Raw genomic sequence first — 17,280 nt, 5'->3', positions numbered from 1 at the left:
TTAAGGACTCACAAAATGCAATGTATGTAGGAATCGCAATAATAATTGCGATTCCTTAATTGCGAAACGCAAATTGCAATTCACAATTAAGGAATACCTTCACATTCATTTCTATGGGCCTTGAATGCAATTTCAAGGGTGCTAGGTTACCCTGTTGCACCCCTGAAATATGTATGTGTGCACATGCCCTAAGGGCATGCATGTGCACCACATGCCACTTTAAAAAACGCAAAAAAGTGAATTTTCAAAGAAATTGCAAATTACCACCAAGTTAATTTGCGATTTCCTATGGAAAAAATCACACAACTTGGGTGCTTCCGGCATTGCATTTAAGGTATCGCACTTTGCGATTCCTTAAGTGCATTCGCAAAATAGGGATCGCAAATTTTGCGATTCCCTATATTGTGCGGGCCTTTTGGGATGATACATCCCAAAAGACTTTTTCCCGTTCGCAAACGGGCCGATTCTGAGAATCGTCCCGTTTGCGAATGGGTATTAGGCTTCATACATATGCCCAAAAGTGCCTAAATAGGTAACCGAGCACAATGCAGTGCTCTACTGATCAGCTGGTCAGGTGTATTTACATATGCTTTTCCCCCTGCTCTTACAGATTACATTTGTGATCAGAAAAATGTGGCAGACACTTATACTCTCAGTTGGGCATGAAAGACATGGTTCTCCCTACGTTCCGATTATGTCCATCCATACAAGGGACCACTGCAGCATCCAGATCCCATGGCCCTGAACCTTGTGATTTGGCAGCTGAAATCCTACAATTTGGCCATTTGCACAGTCCAGAGGAGTGTATGAAACTCTTACGGGAAGCAAGGATACCGTATACGGTGGCATGTTATGGTATCAAATGGAAGTGCTTTGTCCAGTTTTGAAACTGTATGAACATGCAGGTTTTGAAAGGAACAGTACAAAGACTGTTTGTTATCTGTTAGACTTACAAAAGCCAGGGCTGGCCTACACTTCTATTAGTGTGCCTTTCAGCAGCACTTACTGCATAGCTTCAAAATAGACACTTCCAATCCATTTTTACAATACCCGTTATTAGAACCTTCGTTGGATCACCTTAAAGAAGTAATTCCCCCTAGGTCAGTGGCATCGCTATACCTACTGCCACCTGGTGCGGACCTTAAGTTTGCCACCTGGTGCAGGTAAGCGGTGCAGGTAACTTTGGCCGACAGATCTGCTGGCTGGCGGCTGACTTGTTTTCGGGAGGCAGGGGGATGGTGGTAGTCGACAGACACAACTTGCTCACCTTCGGAGCCCCTAGCTACGCCACAGACCCAGGTTACCATCTATTCCTACATTCAACCTTAAAATTGTCCTTAACAGGCTTATGTGGCCTCTTTGAGAGCCCCTCCATTAATATTCACCGCATCTTCTTTCCTATAAAGTGGCTTTCCTTGTTACTATAACTTCCGTAAACTCGGTAAGTGAACTGCAAGCTTTACCCCTGGGGGAAGCGGTTGTCCACAAGAAACAGGTCTCCTTAAAAACCATACCTCATTTCATATGAAACGTTATCTCGCCTTTCCATTCCAACCAGTCTATTCTTTTGTTTTTTTTCCCACCTATCAGCAGTGAGTGGCGGATAAGGCATTACATATATAAAATCTTTTGCGAGGTCTTATGTACTATGTTGATCACACCAAGTCTATTGGAAAGACCAAACAACTGTTTATTGGTTTTGCGCAGCTCCACCTTGACAACCCCCCACCTCCCCCCCCCCCCCAACAGTCTGGCACAGCCAGGTGGTTTGAGAAGAGTATCCACATTTGTTATGCTTAAGCCAGGCACACATTACCCTCAGTGCCTCGGGCACACGCAACTGGCCTTCCTAGACAACATATCTTTATCAGACATCTGCACAGCAGCTTCATGGCATGCTAGCTAGACATTTACTAAACATTTTTGTGGGGACATTCATGCAATGCCAAGAAACGCAAGTGTGCCAAAATGTCTTCAATAAACTGTTCCACAGGACTTCTGCTCCTGCTCGGAGGCCACCTCTTTAGGGCAGAGGTGCTGCTTTTCTTATTCACAAAGCATGTCAGCTACATCTATACATGCTGCAAACGAAAAAAAACATTCTTACCAGTGACTATCAATTTGCAGCTTGTAGTGCTGTAGATTTACACATGCCCTACTCGTTTTCCAGATGCGAGCTCATGCAACACGCGCAATACTTGTCATACTTTTTAAAAATCTTTCCTTACTAGTTCACAGAATCTGTAATGCTTTACATCTTCCCTCTTACACTTGCCTGTAGTGGCAAAACCCAAACTGAGGTAAAGTCTGCTGGCAATTGCTCAAACCACATTCCTGTCTATAGTTGTTTTGACCACTATGCCATCACACACACAGATCAGCCATATGCAAATCAGTCTGGTCTGCTCCAGCAGAAACAAACCAACCCGAAATGCTAGGCCCAGTCCACTAGGCAGAGAAAGATTAACAACCCTGGACCGGTTTCAGCCTTGACATTATTGTACATATTTCAATGAGGGTGAATGTCGTCCTGCCTTTCAAAGCACCACTCTCATTGTATCTGGTCTGCTATTAATTTGTGGCAACTAAGTGTTAATGTGTTTTCAGTCTGGTAATGTGTGCAGAAGGTCTGTTTGATGATAGTGGCCTGGTTCCAACATGGCAGTCTTCTGATTGGATTGTAGCATGTACACTAGCATGTTGAGATATCAGCCTGTCGTCAACACAGATGTCAGAGAATGAGCTGTTACGAGATGAGTGCCAACATGGCAGAGACCTTGACACGAGACACTTTGTGTGCGGCACACTGAGATGGGAATCTTTTACGTATCGAATGAGGCAAGGAAAAGAATGCGGTTCCTGGCTCGAGCAAGGTTTATTCCATTAATAATGGAAACAAATAGAAACAACAGGAAAAATAGAGTGAACACAGTAAACACAACTCCCAACTGCCAATAACTCAAACACATATGCTTCGCATTCTACATCTAGAACACCTGAGACCTCTGCCCGACTTCCCCAACCATGTAGAAGACAGCCAACAACCAAAGTAGGACTTACCACAGAACCAAAGCTGAAAATGTAGAGTTGTAGGGAAGGGGAACACAACCAAATTTAGGTGAACAGCAGGTTCCGAAATGTTTTCCTAAGAAGCATGTGTGCATGAGAAGCACCGTTTTTCCTCTTTGTATTTTTTTCAAATGGTTCAAGGTTCTGCCATTGGTTGGGAGCCATTCATACTGTGGCCACCCATGAGGGCAACTCATGAGAGCCAATGTGAGGAATCATTAAAGAGGGAAGCAGAGGCTTGGCATAGCTCCCAAATTATTTTCGTTAATCTGTTGAATTTGGGAGCAGCTGATAAAATAGTCTATGTTGAGTCGGACACTGCTATTTATTTGTGAGAGATTATGTTCTCAAGCGGGAAGCTTTCCATAAACCACAAATGGTCCAAACGACACAGAAAAACATTTTTCACAGTGTTCGCCTAACCATGCACTCCGAATGTTGGCTTTTGGTAAACGGCAAATGTTTCAAAAATGTACTTTTGCTGCTGGCAGAACTCGGCCTCATATGTGCTGCCTATGCCCACTGGAAACCTGCTATTAAAATGAATTGCTTAGACCCTTCTTTGTCATAACTGCATTACTGCAGAAAGCTCTTAATATGCTCATGCACATGCACTACAGGTGTTCTATACCTGATAGAGGTCATTTTTCATGTTGATAATGTCATCTGAAATACCACCAGATATCACCTCCAGCAGGTTTCTGACAAGTTCAGCGTGTAGATGTATGATGGCCAAGTGGAGGACACTGAAACGATAAAAAACAATCAAAGTCAAACGCATTCTTTACTCCTGGAATAATGTGCTCCCTTCTACACTCTCAAGGGATTGAAACAATGTTGCATCTGTACTCTATTCTATGCATCTTCAGGTGAGTGGTAGTCTAGCGATGTTAGAGTACAGCTGACATTTTACAACTGTCGGACTATGCATAAATGAGAGAGAGTAAGAGACCGGGAATCTGTTTGAAAGGCGGGCTGAAATCTGCCTCCAGAATTGTGCAGTCCAGTGCTTCATTTCAGCCTGTAATCTCTGGTGCTCAGCACCGGCACTTAATCATCAACACCAGCGCTTTTCATGAGCACCAGTTAAGGACACATCCATTTATGGTAGGCACAAGGAGATTAAGTGATTTGCCCAGACTCACAGGATGTTGAGCTCGAACCTGGTTCTCCAGCTCTGAGGTCGGCAGCTCTGGCCATCATGCCACATCCTCTCCCCACTTTGATGGTTAGTAGTTGGTTCTGTTTTAGGCGGCACTAATAGGAGAGATGGGTTGGTGCAAGCTGCCTCCTGACGAGAGCCCCAGCACTTTCTTTTTTTTTTTACAAATTAACCACTGGTGCAATCAGCGGGACTACACCCGTCTGGAGATGGATACCCAGGGTAGTCCCTGGGACTACCTTGCCCCCATTATAAGGGGCGGGCTTCTATGTGGTGCACATTTAGTGTGTCTCCAGACGACTGCCCTGCGCCCCCATTTAATGCAGGTGCAAAGGATGTCCTCATCTGTATAGAGCCACTGCCCCATGCAAATAACACCCAGCCTTGTGATCGAACCGGCAGACATTTAACACTGGTGTGATCCATATTACAGTAGGGGACAGGCAACAGTCTGCGGCCTCTCCTTTAATACTATAGTGTCCAAAGGGCACCAATTATAATAAGGCCCCTGATATTCAACATTTGAACTTTAACTTTACTGATGGTCTTTACCAAAATGGATAATGTATATATTAGAACGATAGGTTGTAATAACGCATCAACAACCATCAGTTATTACTTATTTTGGAGGTTAAATTAAAAGGATCCAATTAACGTTTTGTACCCTATCTAATGTACCCTCCTCCTTGGAGTGTTAGAAAGTGGCGGGGCGGGGCAGGGCACGTGAGGCACAGTAACTTGTCATTTGGGAGGCATATCGCAAATGTCAACGGCTGTCTAAAATTCCGGCTAGCTAAACCTATGAATCGTTGTTAGACAAAGGTTTAAATGATAAAATATTTACCACTGAACACTGTTAGATAGTAGATGTTAGGGGTATAATATCTGAGAAGTGACTAAGATGCCCCATTTGCTTCATAACAAAAATAGACAGAAGTCATGAAACAGAAAATTCGTCATATATACGAGTGTAATAATTGAGCTGTAAAAATGGTAAACAAAATGCACTCTGTAACAGTACCACTTAACCCATACAGGGCTGCACTTCAAGGTTTGGAGAAAGTAAAAGGCAACCCCAAAATTGAGGACAATGCAATTAGTTACTTTGAGTAACGTTCTGAGGAGAACTATTTTAAGCATGTAAAACTCCAAGTAATATGGCCGTTGAAGTACAATTTCCTGAAGCTATTATGCCGTATCACAAGCTGTTCTTACTTGCTGATGTAGTAGTAACGCACATTTCCCGGACTTCAATGAAATGTAAATAAGGAATAGGCGTCTTTAAAGAGGATAGACATGCGTTGCGAGAGTGGTGCACCAAAACATGTGGAAACAAATGGAAATCATAACAAAAGGAGCAGGGCCAGCTTCAGCACTGGTGGCGCCCAGTGCAACAATCTTTTTTGGTGCCCCTGCCAATGACATTCTTCTCCACGGATTTCCTCACTACCACCCTCCAACAGTGAGTGCCCCTCATCTCTCCATAGCCCCTCTCTCACATGCATTTCATTTGTTTTATAGTGCGACTCATATTAGTGTAGGGTGTTATAGCATGTTACATCACATAGACATCATTGGGCTGCATAGTTTTCAGTGTGTATTTTTGGTGGATTTCAGTGGTGTTTATGAGTGTTTACAAACCTTTTGAAATCAGTGAATAGCAGTTTTTATTTAGCTGCCCAACCCCCAAAATAAACACAAAAAGTGTATTTCAGTGTTCACAAAACATGTTTTTTTTGCATAAACTGTTATAAAACAATATTTAATTTAAAGGATAAGTAATGCAGGGTATGCAATGTCTTCCCACTGGCAGTGTGCCAAATGGACTTGTTAAACTGTTTTAAGCATGGACAATCTATGTTTTGCACTCACACTTCATTACCTCTCAATCTGTAAAGACTCTGGGGCCCATTAGGATGGCGGACGGATCCCCCTGCCGGGCCGGTGGTAGCCACCGCTGGCCCGGCGGGGGCGATCCGCCCGCCATCCATGCCTGAATGACCCCCCGCCATATTATTATGGCTGGGGGGTCCGCGGCGGATGGAAAGACCGTCCTCCACTTTTCCGCCGGTCGACTCATCGACCGGGCGGAAAAGGGGCATAATATGGTGGCAGTGTCTGCAAGACACCGCCATCCATATTATGATTCAGGCGGAGAGTCGCCTTGCCCTGGCGGCATGCAGTCCTTGCTGTTGGGTGGGTGTGGGGTGCACTATGGTACCCCCCCCCCATTGCAATGCAATACGTGGTGCCTGCCATGTAGTGCATGACAATGCTGTGCACAGTCCTTTTAAATTGCAAGCGGGTCTTCAGCCAGCAGATCCACCCGCAATGTAAAAGGCCCAGGATACGCCCGCCTCTGTGGCGGGCGCATCCTAATACACATGGCAGACTGCCGCAACTTCGGCGGTCCGTCCCTGGCTCCGTTACGATGGAGGGCGGACTTTGTCCACCTGCCATCGTAATGGACCCCTCTGTTTGGTTTACAGGACTATTAATTCATGAAAAAGTATAGGTGTTATATTCAAGTGTTAAATGAACAAATTCCTGGACACTGATGGGGGTCACTCACCTACCCCTTGCTAAATAGTATGGCATTGTAGGGGTAGTCAACCCTGATAACAAAATAGTAACTTGGGAAACCTTTTAAATTTGGAATTACTTCAGATTAATTTGCAGCCTTGCCTTCTATGGCACCTGAACCATGATGCGATAAGCATGCTCACTGCTGCTCTTCTGCACTCTTTGCCTGACTACATTAAGGTGGTGCTGCTGTTGTGTGGACATTCATAGCATGGCTAATGTCTAACTTTAAGTCAGTCTTGACCTTTTAATAGACATCACACTGTATTCTGGCACTTGAAATGTAGCTGTTAATGTTGTTACTATATGTACTAAAACCTCAACAGTAAAGAGCAGTTGGGTAAAATGCCATGATTAGCTGAAGGTATCACACAACAAAGGGACATTGTGTAGCCATGAATTTTGTTGATATGTGGATAGTCTTGTGTCATGCTTTATCCCATGTGCATGGTGACATCACTCTTTTCACAGGTTCCTCTCACTTTACCTTGCACTGAGTGTTTAAAGCCTAGGTTTACGGCTATCAATACTGAATTGTTAGAAAAGTGGGCTGATGTAGCAAAGGGTTTTACCCATTCTGTGTCTGTGGGTAAAGAATTGAACACTGCCAATAGATAAAATATGATTTCAATATTCCCAGATTCTCTACAAAGTATAAAATGGAGCAACCCTAAAATAGGCTTCTAAGCCCTGCCCCTTTAGTTCAAGCACACAAAACTGGAAGAAACAAAAGGAAGACGAAACAATATTTTAGTGACATCCCGAAACAAAACAAAAGTAGAAAAATCTTCGACTAGTCTTTCTTGCTGCTAATTTGTATAGCTAATTTATATCATGTAGGCCCCTTTGGGAAGAAATAAAAATGACTCATTCTCTCTCTCTTTTCTTTTTTTGAATGACATTGTAATTTGTGATTATGCAGGTGTTTATCAGTGTTTATGTTTACACTGAGGCCACAAGCAACTTTAGGGACTGCTCCCTCAAAGCTTTCAGAACCATGGCCCGACAGTAGGAGCATGACTTCAAGTTGTGGTCGCGCTCCAGGCACCAGAGGCAAACCAGGTGTGGGTCCGTCTCTGACATGAGGAGAACTCAGTTCTTATTGCCGAGTTTGCAGAACATCAAGTACAGTTGTAAAGTCATATTTGCCATTTTTACTGACTCCAGCCCATAATTTCAGGGACTAGAGAAATGTAAGTCTGCACTTTGAGTAACTTCACACTTGTAAATGCTGAAAAGCCAAAAATGGCAAAGTGACTTAAACTGTAAGATTGCACTTACACGTGTAGATTTACTCACCTGTAAATTTATCTTTGTGAATAGGCTCCTAATATGTGAAATGAATAAGCATACTTTAGTGTAAATAACATAACTTGTTTGGACAGATAAGAAGATGGAAAGGACTTAAAATGTATTTGCTCGCCTGGTCAAAAACTATTTGTTTAAAAATGATGTGCTCTAAAATGTGTGGTAAAAAATTAAATGACCCCAAATGACTGTTCAAATTCCACTGAGAAATATGACATGGAATGAAACCAAGTCAAAATAAGTATATCACTGAACACTACAGTTAATTTAAGCACCAACAAAAACCGCAAGTAGTAAATGTGTTGCATATTGGTTTAGTATGCTCTTAAATAAGCAACGGTGAAACCAATAGGCCTCATCTTTTTAGTACAAGTGCTAAAGTTTTGGCCTTGCCAAAACTTGCTCATAAAGCAATGTTTGAAAATAGGTAAAGAAAAACATTTTAAAATACTGGAGGAAACCAAACGCACATCTTAAGGCATCTTAAAACCGAACACAGAATTCAATATTTTCAATCATTATAAACAGCATGGTCTATTTTTTAAATTTTATAAAGCAAATTCTGAACAGAATGTAAAGGCCTGTTGCAGGCGATCCAGCTTGAAAATAACAAAAAGGACTAGTTGCAGGCACTTGAAAGAAAACAACAGCTGTCTGAGAAAGTTTCAGAATTCAAAAGGAAATGCTTGACTCTTACTTTTTACACAACATTACCAAATGCTCCGGTTATTTAGTGCTCTGCAGCAACCCGGGGAGCAGGTTTATAGGCCTCTGGAACAGCAGACATATTTCCAGTCACTCTAAGTACACCTGCTCCCTTAAAAATAGATTGTATGAATGACTGCAGCAGGTTGCCTCTCCCCCAGTGCCATAAACGCTGCCTTTGTGTGCCAAGACACGGGAATTCTTGCAACAAGTGGAAGACAAGAGATAAATCGAAACACGCCAAATAAAGTCTGCTCTTTAGTCAAATCTGGCATAAATATACCGGTTGCTGTGCTTTTCTGGGCAGGCTGGGAGGGGAGACGAATAATATTGAGAGCGTAGGCGGTGAAGGTGTTTGCGGTTAGTAGCACCTTGGAGAGAGAGAGCAAGAAAAAACCCTGGCGTGTTCAAAGAAAGAGTACTTCCCTGATACGAGTTGTGGAAGGATACAAGTCATCCAGTCAAAAGGATGGTAAAGAAGCTATGCTCCGGTGGAGGGGCTAACACAAGAAGAGGAAGGAAGCCATCAAATAAGATTAAAGCAAATGAGACTGACAAGAAAGCCAACCAATGACAAACAATGGCCTCATCCAAAGCCTACTCTACGTATTAGTACTGTACACGATACGTCTGCAACAACAGTCCACTAAATACTGTTTGTAAAGATGACCTAAAACAGCATTCAAATGAAAAAGCATTTAACATTTTTGTGATTGAGCGTAATTTAAACAAAAAAAATCATAAACCAATGACTGTATTGTAGATAGAACCAGTTTAAGGATGGTGCCTTTAAGAATTATAGGATATCGGAATTTCCTATTTAGATCAGATGAATTCTATATTTTGGCCAGCCCATTCAATGCATTGTAATCATGTTTATAAAATAAATACCATCCTGCCATATACCATAATCTATCAAACTGTGTGACTTCAACCCGGACTTTCCACCTGGTCTCAATGACGTCGGATTTAGCACTTGGGATGCACAAAGTCACCAAGTGCTATTTGACCTATTTATGGAGGTTACAATTCTCACCTGACACAAACTCATGACCGCAAGACCACAACTCATACACTGGGACAAGTCACAACGGGTCTCCCAACTAGCAGGAAGATTCTTGACCTCCATAGGAACATTATTTGCAAATAAGCAGGTACATCGAGGAATAACATGGCCACAAAAACCCTCCTAGACCTGCACACAAAACCTATGCATAAATATGTCCAGGCTTAGGAGAGGGACCTGGGACATGGGACCCCTGAGGGCAGGTTGGAGAGAATATGGCAGTGGACCGCAAAATCCTCAATCAGCGTCCGCAAAAAAGAAACGCCTTTAGACTCTTAACTCAGTGGTACCTATCCCCCATGTGCTTGCATGCCATGAATAGAAGCTCAACGCTATGCTGGAAAAATTGTGCAGAAAGGGAGACTTTCATCCATATAATGTTGGCATGCCCACAAGTTCAGGTATACTGGAAAATAATTCTATCACATATTAAGCATATCACGGGCATTTCACTACCATTAGAACTGCTACTGGGCCTACTTGGAGACCCTGGAAAAACAGCATGTTTTCACTTACCACACCCACAGACCAACTCATACAGCACCTCCTGGTTGCAGCCCGAATGTCCCTTGCCCAGAGTTAGAAGCAACCAATCACACCTCCATTACACTTTAGTAGTGCACAATGTGCAACATATATAGAGAAGCTTTCAGCAATAATACACGGCAAAATGTGTACGTTTTGGTTTTTGTTGATCGTCATTTTTCAAAGCAATAATTTTGAATAAAAACAAATTGAACAAAAAACAATGAAAATAAAAACGCAAATTAACAGGAACTCAAATATTCTAATAGGAACATTTTAATTAGAAAAAAAAAGAAAAAAAGAAAATATATCATCTAATGGAAAATGTATTCCTCGTGTTAATGTATTTCCTGTCCCTTTTTTCAAGTCAATACACAAGTTTACTGCAAGGATGGCCAAGGAGATATTGTGCCAGGGAGCCCCCACACTCTCCTTAATCTGGTCCGACATGAATCAGCGGCTCTTCTATTTGCGTACAAGTTTTTCCTGAGTGGATGCTGTGAAAAGTTATAACATGTGGCAAGCACATGAAGCAAGAAGTGTGAAACCACTTGGTTTCTGAAATTTCCTCAAGCCTGTTTAGCACAGTGAACTTTCCACTGGGGATTTCCCCAAAGCAGGTTTTGCTTTTTGCACTTAATTTTCAAGTGCAGCAAGGATTACACAGATAGGAAACAACTAAGATGTGGGTAGTATTGTGTTCAAGAGCCAAAACCATAAAGCAACAGCTTTCTAAAAATTGAATCTTGTCTCGGTTTCCATTTTAAGACGTCACTGGTGCTGTCACAATGCATGCCAGGCACACCTGGTGCTAGCACAAACAGCACCACAGGTAAAGCAGCTTTTTGCTGCTTCCCTCCATTACTATTCAGGCCTTTATTAATACTTTATAGGGTAGTCTGCTGAACCCCGAGTTGGTGGTAGCCCTAGACGATTGCATTATTCCAGACTGCTGAGAAAATCGCTTAAGTACTCAAGCGACTCAAAAGAACAGTCTAATACGTGCACTATGTTTGCTTATAATTTTGTACCAGAAACATTTTAAGAAAAGAAGTGCCAGATGTACGAAATTTCAAGTTTGCATTTCCTTAATAGCGAATCCTAAGAAATCGCTATTTCAGAATTGCAAAATGAATGTACAAAAATAGAGATTTCCTAATACAGTATGAATTGCTTTTATAAAATCGCTATTTAGAAAATGCTAAAACATTAGCTCCAATGGGCCTAAAGGTCCACAGGTAAGAATGGTATTGCATTTCCAAATTTGCGATTTCCTAATAGGAAATTGCAAATTAGGAAATGTTAAACCAAGTGTGCCTATGGGCTTAAGGCCTCACTTGATGCACGCCCCCGCCTCACCCCCCCCCAAAAGAAAGTGGTGCGGTATATAGCACTTTAAAAAATGCATTTTGGGTGCGATTTTTTTAAATTGCCCATGGTTATCATCGACTTGGAGTCGGTCGTGAATTGACACCCAACAACAGCGAGCACCTCCAGTGATTCCTTCTGATGTTCCACTGGATCATTTGATGGTTTTGTATATCATACGATTCATTCTTTTCGCTATTGAGCACTTTGAGCAGCAGCACGCTTAGGTCCTAAAGAAAGGCCCGACACCATATGGGTCATAGGCTGAACATGTTAAACTTGGTGACTCACAAGCGGGTCTAATGATTCCAACAGTGCGACGCTGTTTTTAACCCTGGCCCAGGTTCGCCTGAATAAAGTTTCTTAGTGAACCTTGGAATTAGTTTTAAATCACCCTTTATTATTCATTTGCTCTGCTGCCCTCACCAAACCTAACTCTACAATTGGGTATTAAGTATATACCTCCCAAAGCACAAAACATCCCTGAGCTCCTTCCTTTCAGTGAAGGGGTTGTAGCCCGTACCATGACTAGACATCATGATACGAGGATGTTACCCACTGATAAAGCATGCCACCTACGGTGGATGATGGAAACCGTCCTATTAAAGGGATGCCTTTTGGTGGATAGGCCTCCAGCGTGGGTATCTATACACATAGACCCAAGGGTTCTTTTTCTGTGTTTGTGTCATTTGAATTTGGGGACTTAACCCTTGCAGGTCTCTAAATCTCGTCTAGTCCTCCATTGTGATACAAAAGCTTAAGTTGGCCACGTATGAGAACCAGCACTCTGGTATCCATTTTGATGACCAGTTGATTCGATAGGCAAGCTGATACACACTACTTAGCTGATTTCGACTTCTGTAATCAGCTTCCTGCTGTCTATATCACCTAACATTCTTTATGGGTTCTGATGAGATTTGACATTAGAAGACTTAACCTGGGATTCACTTCTTCATAAAGGGCAATTTTGATAATCAAAGGTGACCTTCTTGGCATTTGCATTCAATGCCTCACTGCATACCATCAAGGAAGACAATTTAAAGTTTGACTGAAATTGTACTGGCCCCAAGATCTTTAATTATTTCCCTTCCAGAAAAAACTGGGTCTACAAGCACTAGGTATTCTGAGGCTAACTCCAGAGTGAACCAAGTACGATTTAACTCAGTCTTTCCCTTTACATCCAGTTTGGAAATCTACCTTACACAACAAGAGTGCTATAGACCGCATCCAGCATTTCCTTCGGACTCTCCCTGCTCAAGCCTAGCTCACCATCTTTTAGGTCCTGTCACAGATGCATTAAGTCAGAGGTTCTTAGCCTTTGGACTTCTATCGACATCTGCTGAATTACTACTGGATGCTGTGATCCCAACCATAGCAATTGCTATGACTGAAACCTCAAAACAATACACAAAATACAGAAACAAATATACTTCAAACACATACAAAAACTATGAAACATTTTATTTAATTGAGAAACAAAAAATAAAAAAACTGATATTTTAATGGAAAGGTTGGAACATTTAAAAAATGATATACTAGACTCTAGTATATAACGGACTTCCTAATGCATGCTCACTTTTCAAAGGAATTTACCAATTGTCCATAATAATAAGTAATAGATTTTGTTTGTGGTACTTGCGCTGCAACAACAAATCTGCTAAGGATATCAATTTAATTTGTAGAGTTGAATTGAAATTACTGCACATTTACAGAGATTTAAAAATGTTCAATCTTATGTTTTGCTTTTTTGTGTATAAATTCTATATAGTTTATTAATCAGCTAATAGTATTTAATTTTCTACACAGTTGCAGACACCATGAGTAGGTGTTGCAGACTCAAGATTAAGAACTACTGCATTAGGCTCCACCTTCCTAAAAAAAAGTGGTGAAGGCAGACATGTTGTCTTTTATGATGGTAGTCCATCCCAACTGTCCATCTGGTTACTTTTAAGTATGCTCAGAGAGGAACCGGAGAATGCAGAGGTCCCAAATGGCTGCCATCTCATTGCTCATTCCCTAACTCTGGGGGCTACTTACAAACTGAGATGTTTCCTCACTCCGCCTTCTAGGATGTGTATGACTTTTAACATATATCTAATACCTGTAGCCCTGGAGTGAGATAGTCAATGTTTCTCTGCATAGTCTCTCTTTGGTTTTCACATACACACATCACCATACTTCAAAGTTTCTTGGTCTAGATTCTCTTTAATGTTCCCAACTCTACAGACTGGAAGTGGCCACCAAAAGAAACACCAACACCATCACTCAAAAGCCCTCAACAAGTCACAAATGAGGTCTCTCACTTCAAAGGACAATCCATCCATTTCATGTATCTCCTCAAATAATGCTTTAGCTTTGAACCTCTCTCTCACGCTAGAACTTCATGCAATCTCCAACGAGGCGAGGCACGCTTTGGAAACAAGTGTTCCAAAGAGCTAAACTGCTAATCAGTTATGGGACACTGTTTACCTTCTGGAGCTGATGAGATTTCTTACCTCTGTGAAGCTAGTACTACTGTCATGGCAATGAGCTACTTAAAGACTAGGGATGATGTACATCAAAAACACAGACAAGGACGGAAGATGCTAAAGGATACAGAAATAGGAACCTTCTTTTTAAGCTCATATTAAAGATGCTGTTGGGCATTTACGAATATTAAGTGACCAAATGGGAACTACTATAATCACGAAGAACAATTCTTGTTACAAATTGTATTCTAAGTTGGACTATGAGCAATCCTGATTAATATATTCACAACAATTCGATTCAAAGCATGATAGGACATTTCAAGTTTAAAATTACCCACATATGAATAATACCTTTAAAAGTGAAAGGGGACACATGCATGAACGATCATCATATACTAACTTCCCAGGGATGCATGCACTATCAATAAGCCCAAACCAATTCTACATAAGAACAACTATCAAATTATAACTCATTTCAGTGGGACCCATTTATGAACAATTAGTGTTGATATTTACAATGAATCCATTCACGAGCAATCACAATGACTTGGCTTATTTCATGATAATGCCAGGATAAGTCAGTTTCTACTTTATACCAGACTCTGCTTGGTACCAAGAAAAAAATGACCAGAGTAAGCTCTAAGGGAAATGTGAACAGGACCAGAGCACAGAAATCAAAGACCAGGAATGAGTCAAGATTGAAAGTACATAAAACAGATGCAGAGGATCGTGAGACTAGTATTAAAAGTCCGAAACAGAGAACAAAACCTACACAATACTAGTGGGTTCTGCATAGGAAGAGCCGTCACATTTGGGCACGATAAGGCAGATATGTAGATGGCATGTGACTTTTTGGAAGTCCAGATATTCTGGAGTTGAGTACTAGGACAGCATGGGACCTAAGTGGCTGGACTGGGACAAACACCTGTGCCTATTTAGGGACCTGAAAAAGAGACGGGAAAAAACAGGAATATAAACATGATAATGACCATGGTCAAAAGACCTAGAGACGCAACCTGGAAATCATTGCCATACTACGTATGCCATCATTGAGTGCTTAATTTAGGCAAATGGGGCAAGATGGAATTAATGATTGTAAAGGCCCCCGTGAGGAAGACTTGAATCAACTCCTCATAAAAGTGACTATGGGATACTTGAGGGTGTTCTGTTATACCTTATTCACAACCTGGCGCACCCAATACCATAGAAAATGAAAGATAAGTGAATTGAAATAAAGCACTTACATTTCCTGAATGCTAAGGATACCTTGTTTCATGCACTGTACAACACCCTCTCTTATGGCAGCTCTGAAATTTACCTTGTCAGCAGAAGCTCTTAAGTTCCTCTTTCAAAGTGTGTATCTGCAGACACTAATTTGGTTACCAATAGATTGTAAAAGCTGATCGTGTAGAAAAAAGACACAAGTTTATTTTTCTTACTGGTTTGGTTTTAAAACTCCTTCTGCTTTCTGACTCATTCAAAAACCCGCTCTGTTTCTGCTGATCTAAGTTAAATTATTTGGAGCAAACTTTCCTCTTAGTTTTCAAACAAATTAAAAACCTTTCTTCTATCTAGTCTTGGAGCGCTCGCTGATTACAGCACACTTGACGGACATTACACAGGCCATTAGTAAGATCAGCAAGGCCAGGAAACCCGGAACACCAATGATCGTATGGGAAAAATAAAACAAATTGATAAAGCAATACAAGAAACATCTCTGGCAAGAGAGGAAAAGAAAGACTGAAGATTTCCGGACTAAGCCTTTGTATAACTGTAAACGATCAAACACCAAAGCCTTCTGGATAACAATATTTGGCATTGGTAGAGAAGCAATTCATGGCTCAAATGTCACTGAAAAAGACTGGGCAGCTTACTTGACAAAGACCTTTGATAATGAAGAGTAGTCTTCAGCGTACAAAAACAACATAGCAATCGAGTCAGACAGTATTAAAAATCATGCAAAATCGCCCTTGCGTGGCAGTTCAATCCATCCAGAATATGCACAATAAACAGTGGCAAGAGTGGAAAAAGTCATCAAGGCTGGCAGAAGACATGGGACACCAGGCCCGAGCGTCATTCTACAAGCTATATACAAGGTAGATCCAAAATATTGGACCAATCCCATAACGGTACTGTTCAAAGAGGTGGAACACACGGGTATAATCCGAAATAACTGGAGGGGGTCGATAATACATCCAATCTTTAAGGGGGGAGATTGAGCAAACCCAGCGAATTAGAGGTTAATAGCCCTTATCGACTCAGAAGACAAGTATTATGCCTCACTAGTACTGGAAGATTTAATTGAATGGTCTAATACCAACTATCTGATTCCACCACAACAGACGGGTTTCCGGAAAGGTTATGGAACCACCATCAACATGCTAGCGGTAACAACAATTGGGGAGAAAAGCAAACGCTTGAAGAAAAAACTGCAACTCTGCTTCATAGATCTAAAAGCAGCTTTTGATTGAGTCAACCAAGCCTTCTTGTGGGTCAAATTAAGACGTTGGGCCCTTCAAGATATTTTTTTAAGAGCTATTGAATCATTATATGCTGACACATGGATCCAAATAAAGGTGGCGTATGGTACAAGGTTGTCCTGGAGAATACCCAGAGCCATGGGACTCAATCAAGGGTGTGTTCTCGCTCCACACTTGTTCAACCTTTTCATGGCTGATTTATCCCCCCAGCTCGACCGGGTAAACTCTCATGCTCCGAAATTGGGACCTCTGACCCTATCACACCTTCTATATGCAGATGATATCGTATTGCTGAGCCACACGAGGGTCGACTTCAAAGATCAATTGAAGAAGTTGCTGTATTTACAAAGACCAACAGATTGGAAAACAATGTAATATAGACAAAAATAATGTAAGTAGGGAACAGATCCAGTGCCCCTCTGAAAATCAAACTAGGAAATGCAAGTATAGAAGAGGTTAACAATCACAAATATTTAGGCATATACCTTGATAAGAATTTCAGCTTCCAGGCACACAAGCAGTATATGGTGAGAAAAAAAATGCCTT

At 41.5% G+C, this 17,280-nt stretch overlaps 1 protein-coding gene across 4 annotated transcripts in view; it reads right to left on the bottom strand.

Moving 5' to 3' along the window:
• Nucleotides 1-17,280, bottom strand: part of NFKB1 (nuclear factor kappa B subunit 1) — a 272,410-nt gene that overhangs the window by 38,118 nt on the left and 217,012 nt on the right. For all 4 annotated transcript variants that reach the window (XM_085636087.1, XM_085636099.1, XM_085636094.1 and 1 more), the window contains one exon: nt 3,701-3,815. In XM_085636087.1, coding sequence (XP_085492213.1) covers nt 3,701-3,815 — 115 coding nt within the window. The remainder of the gene's footprint in view (nt 1-3,700; nt 3,816-17,280) is intronic.

The sequence above is a fragment of the Triturus cristatus genome, chromosome 2_1 (genome assembly GCF_964204655.1).
Source record: "Triturus cristatus chromosome 2_1, aTriCri1.1, whole genome shotgun sequence".
NCBI lineage: Eukaryota > Metazoa > Chordata > Amphibia > Caudata > Salamandridae > Triturus > Triturus cristatus.
This window is presented reverse-complemented; position numbering and strand designations above follow the sequence as displayed.